Source organism: Nicotiana tomentosiformis, chromosome 6, assembly GCF_000390325.3.
Source record: "Nicotiana tomentosiformis chromosome 6, ASM39032v3, whole genome shotgun sequence".
Taxonomy (NCBI): domain Eukaryota; kingdom Viridiplantae; phylum Streptophyta; class Magnoliopsida; order Solanales; family Solanaceae; genus Nicotiana; species Nicotiana tomentosiformis.
Genome location: NC_090817.1, coordinates 36,535,740 through 36,542,005, shown reverse-complemented (window position 1 = coordinate 36,542,005; position 6,266 = coordinate 36,535,740). Strand labels below are relative to the sequence as shown.

The 6,266-nt window shown below is 35.0% G+C and overlaps 1 protein-coding gene across 1 annotated transcript; it reads left to right on the top strand.

The window, feature by feature from the left end:
- Positions 1–1,736: 1,736 nt before the first annotated feature.
- LOC104089766 (agamous-like MADS-box protein AGL92) lies at positions 1,737–2,565 on the top strand. Its single transcript, XM_009594733.4, has one exon. It carries the CDS (start codon positions 1,762–1,764, stop codon positions 2,479–2,481), a length of 720 nt encoding a protein of 239 aa, XP_009593028.1. The 5' UTR covers positions 1,737–1,761; the 3' UTR covers positions 2,482–2,565.
- The last annotated feature ends 3,701 nt before the right edge of the window (positions 2,566–6,266 follow it).

Below are 6,266 nucleotides of genomic sequence, written 5' to 3'. Positions count from 1 at the left end.
GACTATTTTGCAGTTTTATCACATGATTTCTCTTTATGCTATTTATTTACTTTGTTTTTCGTTGTTAGCTTTATATTGAGATTCTGCAAAGGTTATTTGACTAGTAAGTACCTGAACTTGAACCTCGTCACTACTCCACCGAGGTTAGTCTTGATACTTACTGGTTACCGATCGTGATGTACTCATACTACACTTCTGCATATTTTTGTGCAGATACAGCTGTTGGAGGCAGTGGTTCAATTCAGTGTTAGCTTTTTGATCGCGAGAATTCAAGGTAGAGCTGCTTGATCGCTGCAGTCCCTTAGAGTCCTTTCCTTATGTTTATACTGTCAAATCTCAATCAGAACAATATTTGTATCTTTATTTTTGAGATATTTCTATGTATTCAGCTAGAGTGCGTGACTCTCTACTACCTAGTCGTGGGGATTCGTTGTGATTATCACTGTGTTGTCTTGTATAACCTTTACTTCCGCATTTATATAAAATGTTGCTTTATAATATCATGATTAACTGGTTTAACTGTTGTAAGTGGTCGGCTTACCTAATTTTAGAGATTATGTATCATTACGATCCTTAAGGTGAGACTTTGGGTCGTGATAATAGTCTTCTAGACTGACAACGAAAATGAGATTTCAGTTGTGTTCCTCTATCAGATATTGAAAAGTCATAATTATATGATTATGAATAGTAAAAAATGAAAATATTACCTTATTGGCCTAGATATTGCTTTAGGAGTCTAAAATGGTAATGTGATTACCAAATTGATCATATTAGCCTTAGACGATTAGTTTAAACGCTTAATTAAGAAAATTATTAGTAAATTGATTTGAGAAAAGAAAATGAAATAAATTTAATTGTTTTCTGTTCTCGCCACCATAAAATTTGAGATATTACTTGAAAGTATCGAAAAAATGGGTGCACCAGCTAGATATTACTCATAATATACTAGAGGTATATGTGTTTGGCATAATGGAAAATATTTTACGCGCAAACCAATTTTATTTTTTTTTGGTATTCAGTCAACTTATATTGTGAAATGGGGGAAATACTTTTAACCAAATAGGCGATAATGGCATCTCTCAACGCTATGTCGTCAACCTTAGTTAAAAAATATTATGATTAATGTGCAATTCACATACCTTTTCCTACTTCTTGTGCGATTACTACATATCAAGAACTTTTTTAAAAAGACAAATACTGAAACATAATCCAAAAATATTTTTTAAGGATATAAGTAACATTTTTCATAGGACATACTTTCCATGGAATACATTTTCTACCAAATGCACCCGTGTCACAAGTTAATCATATGATCTTCCTATAACTCCAATAACATATACAAGGTGTATGATTTTTCAAATTTCAATTTGAATTTATGATTTTTCAAATTTCAATTTGAATTTCAGTGACTAACACATTTTTAAGAAAGTAAACAATTTCTTTAGAATCAGTTGCTTTTAATCAGTTCATTTCAGATTTTACCAATTTAAAGTAAAGCAATTTCCTAAAAATCAGATTACTTTAAACCAGTTTATTAAAAATTTTACCAAATTAAAGTATAGCAAATTCTTTAAAATCAGATCACATTTAATAGTTTACTTTAAATTTACCAAATTAGCTCAATCAACATGAAATTTCCTAATTTGACTACTTTAACAATTCATGTTAGCCATCTATAAAAGCCACACACCTTCAGAAGTTGGTACTCAATCATATATTCTACTCCAAAAGTAAAGGCTGTTTTATGTTTGGGTGTCAGATATGGCTAGAAAGAAGCTTAGGCATACTAGAATCCGTAGTGAAAGTGTGAGAAACTCCATCCTAAACAAAAGAGCAGCAAGTTTGTTTAAGAAAGCAGAAGAGTTTTCTATTTTATGTGATGTAGCAGTTGCTGTAATTATTTTTAATCAAGGGGAAATTCAACCCATTGCGTATCCATCTATAACTCAGGCTAAGGATATATTAATGAGCTATTTAAGTTTTTCTGAGGCCGAGAGGCTTAAGAAGTTAGTTAAACATGAAACATATCTTTTAGAAAAAGTTAATGAGCAAGAAGAAAAAATTAGCAAAATTGAGAAATTGAATGAGGGGAAGGAAATGGATATCCTATTCAACCAACTTGTGGAGGGAAAGAATACTAATGAACTTGATGCTAGACAACTTAAAGGTCTGTTAAAGTTGTCTGCTGCTAAGATGGCTAAACTTAATGAAAGAAAGAAACAATTCAATCAACAGGATCAACCATCTGAATCTCTATACCGTCCCTCTGATTTCAAGCCCGTGTGCGAAAATGTTGCTAATCAAACTAGTGATTTGCAGGATTTTGTCCCAGCAACAAATTTAATGGAGGATTTGATTAATAATCCGTGGTTTGTTGAGAATATGGCTGCTGACCAAAATGAGTTTGGTACAGAGTCTGCACCAGAGGAAGGCAATGACAACAATGCTGGAGATGATGGAAATCCTGAGGACCTCAATTGAGATAATGTAATACTTATGTTGCTCAATCATTGTTTTTCATGTTGCTTTTTTCATAGTCGTCGTCTTAATTGTTGCATTTTTCTATCCATTTCATAATCATTTGATCCCAATTTAATTGGGACTGAAGCTTAATTATTATTGTTGTCGTATTATTGTACTATCTTTAATTTATTTCAATTATCTATGAAGGTTATTCTATTTTGTTTGAAAACTAAACTAATGTTGTTCTCTCAACCAAGTTATTTGTGTAAAATTTTGGACTATGTTGAATCTTTATTTCTAGTCATTTTCTCTTTCCCTAGAAACTTATTTTATTTGACACAAAAGGCACCCCACGTTCAATGTTAAATTCTTAATGATACCAATTTATATGTACATTAAGTTATATGTGAATGGAATAGAGAAATAGTTATTTAGTTTTATAAGGTAATTGTTCGCTTTAAATAAAAAATGAAGTCGATACAATTCAATAGAATCTAAGAAATGATTTGCTCCATTTCATATAATGATAACTCTTTTGCTTTCTTAGCGCTTCACGCCCTTTGTATATTATGAGCAATTTTGGTTGGGTGCCTTTCTCTTATAGGTTGACTTGACAAATATTTACTGAATTAACTCGGCGGTTAGAGTATTGCTTTCATACGGTGAAACTCATTGATTTATCCATATCTAATTAGGTTAAGAATGCTTGCAGTAATGAGATCATAACAACATTTTAGTCAATTATTTTTTTCACCTAAATTTTTTCAAAGTCGGACGAGATTAATATTATCCACTCCAAAAATCTACTTTGGATCTCCTATTGTCATTTGAATCTTAAGACTTAACACCACTACAACCAAGAGATGTAGTGAGTTGATTAAAATCTATTCAAACTTAATTAAAGATCTAGTATTTGAGCCTTAAAATAGAGAATTTGTTAATAAGAAGCGCTTTATCCTCCTTAGTGGATCTATCTGGCGCAAATCTGGATTAGTCAGTGCCAGTAAGTTTATATTAGAATTAAACAAAGATTATAATTAGTAACACTTAATTTATTATGTTTAATTATCTTCTAGTTTTTTTAATCCATGTCTAATTGAGTTTCGTAGTCCAGTCATGCACTTAAAGCCCCATAAAATTTTATAAGTTTTTAAGACTCAAAGTGCGCCAACGATTAAAAAGAATAGTTTTTGAGCCAAAGAGGGCTGCAAACTAGTACTGTAAAGATCCGACTAATCGTTTTGAGTTTTAACATCCCGTTCACGGTTTGAGACCTTGAATAGCTTCATATGATACACTATGACTTGCGTGTATGATTGGTTTCGATGTTCGAGAGGTTTGAGATTTATTTGAAAGAGTAATTCTCAATTTGGAAGGTTTAAGTTGGAAGAGTTGACCAAGATTTGAGTTTTAAATAAACGACCGTAGAAACAGGATTTAATAGTTTTGATAGGTTCGTGTGGTGATTCTGTACTTAGACATATGTTCGTATTTAAATTCAGATGTTCCTAGAAGGTTTGACTCTATTTGCCGAAATTAGCCAATTTGAAAGATTGAAGAGTCCATAGGACAGACCGGAAGTTAATTTCGGTATTATCAGACTCCTATTATACTTTTGAGACCTTGGATAGGTTCTTTAGTTGATTAAAACTTGTGTTTCAAGTTTGGTTGTGATCTGAAATATGTGTGATTCAGACGATTCGGCGAAGTTTAAATGTTTGAAAGTTAAGATAAGGATTGATCTTGGATTCTTGATTTTATTGCTGTTTTTAATGTTTCAAGTCTTGGTATTAGTGGATAAGGTATTTGGACATGTTGGCATGATTGGACGGGTCCCGTGGAGATCGGGTCTATTTCGAGGTGGTCTCTAACCATTTCGGTTGAGTTTTGCGTTACTCATTTCTGGTGTCTCTTATGAGCTTCACGATTGCGGGATGTGCATCATCTCATAGAGTAATTTGGGAGTTCGCGGAGGGCTACGAGAAGGAGCATCGCGTTCGCATGCAGGGGGTCGCGTTCGCGATGGTGTGGAGTGAGGCAGAGGTTTTTCCTTCCCATTCGCGGAGCAAGGCGTGCGATTGCATAGGCTTGACAGACTTGGGCAACACGTTCCCCTGAAGGTCTTTGCATAGTGTATCTAGAGCTGGAGGCTTGTTTAGCCTTCGCGATCGCGAAGGTACTGCTGCGATCGCGATGGAGGAGTTCTGGGCGAGGCTTGTTTGTGCTTTGTAAATGTGAGACTTGGGCCGCGTTCTCGAATGGTATCCCAGGAACAGACTATTTTAAGTGCTTATTTTGGGATTTAGCATTCTTTCATATTTTGAACCCTGGACTTTGAGAGAAGGAGATTTAAAAGAGAAATTTTACTATTATATTAGGTAAAGAATTTTCACTTGGATTTGGCTTTATATATATTAATTTTCCATAGATTGCTACACCTAATACTTGGAATTTTAAAAGTAAAATATGGGATTTTTATCTACACTTTAAAAGATTGTATTTTAAGAATTTGAGTATGTAACGACCCGATCGGTCGTTTTGAGCATTTGCAATTCGCTCGATAGTTTGATGGCATGAGTAGCTCTATATGTTGTATTACGACTTGTGTGAATCGTTGGTTTTGATTTTCAGGCGATCCAAGATTTATTTGGTAGAATGATGCTCAACTAGGAAGCTTTAAGTTGAAAAAGTTGACTGAGTTTGACTTTTGTGTATTTGACCTCGGATCGGAGTTTTGATGGTTCCGTTAGGTCCGGATAGTGATTTTGCACTTGAGTGTATGTCCGGATTTGTATTTGGATGTTTCTAGAAGGTTTCAACACTATTTGGTGAAAGTTGAAAATTTAAAGGTTTGAAAAGTTCATAAGTTTATCTGAGCGTTGACTTCGATGTTATCGAGTTCGAATTATTATTTCAAGAGTTGGAATAGGTTTGTTATGTCATTTAGAACTTGTATGCAAAATTTGAGGTCATTCCGAGTTGAATTGATATGGTTCGGCACGGGTTTTGAAAGTTGAAAGTTCAAAAATTCATTTAGTTCGATTTGAGTTGCGATTCATGATTTTGATGTTGTTATGTGTGAGTTGAGGCCTCGAGTAGGTCCGTGTCCTGTTTTGGAACTTGTTGGAATATTCGAACGGGGTCCCAAAGGGCTCGGGCGAGTTTCAGATGTGGTTCGGATCATTTGGAACTCATAGGTTAATGCTGGTTTTGGCTAAGCTCTGGTGTGACCGCACCTGAGGAAATTTGATCGCAAGTGCGGCAGGCATAGCGCAGAAGTGCAAATGCACCTGGGAGCAAGAGATCGCAGATGCGGAGTTGGGTCGCATCTGTGGTAGTGTAGAAGCGGATCTTTTGGGAGCAGAAGCGGGGCATTGCATAGGAGCGGCACAAGGCTCGCACCTGCGATGTCGTAGAAGCGGAAATATTTCCGCAGGTGCGAGGTGTCGGACTTAAGTGACTTTCTGCAGAAGCGGAGGTGGTATTGCAAAAGCGACGCACCAGGTGCGGCATTTTGTTCGCAGGTGCGAAGATATCTGGGCATAAGTTATATATCGAGGGCTTGGTTATATTATTCACATTTTGATATTTAGAGGTCGGTTTTGGGCGATTTTTAGGGGATTTTTACCACATGGATTGGGGGGAGTATTTTCTACTCGATTTGGTTATATTTCATGATTCTATCTTTGATTTTGGTATTAGATTGATGATTTTGAAAGAAAAATTGGGGGTTTTGTCTAAACTTTCCTAAAGTGAATAATTGAGTTTTGAACATTGATTCAGAGTCAGATTTGAGTGAAATT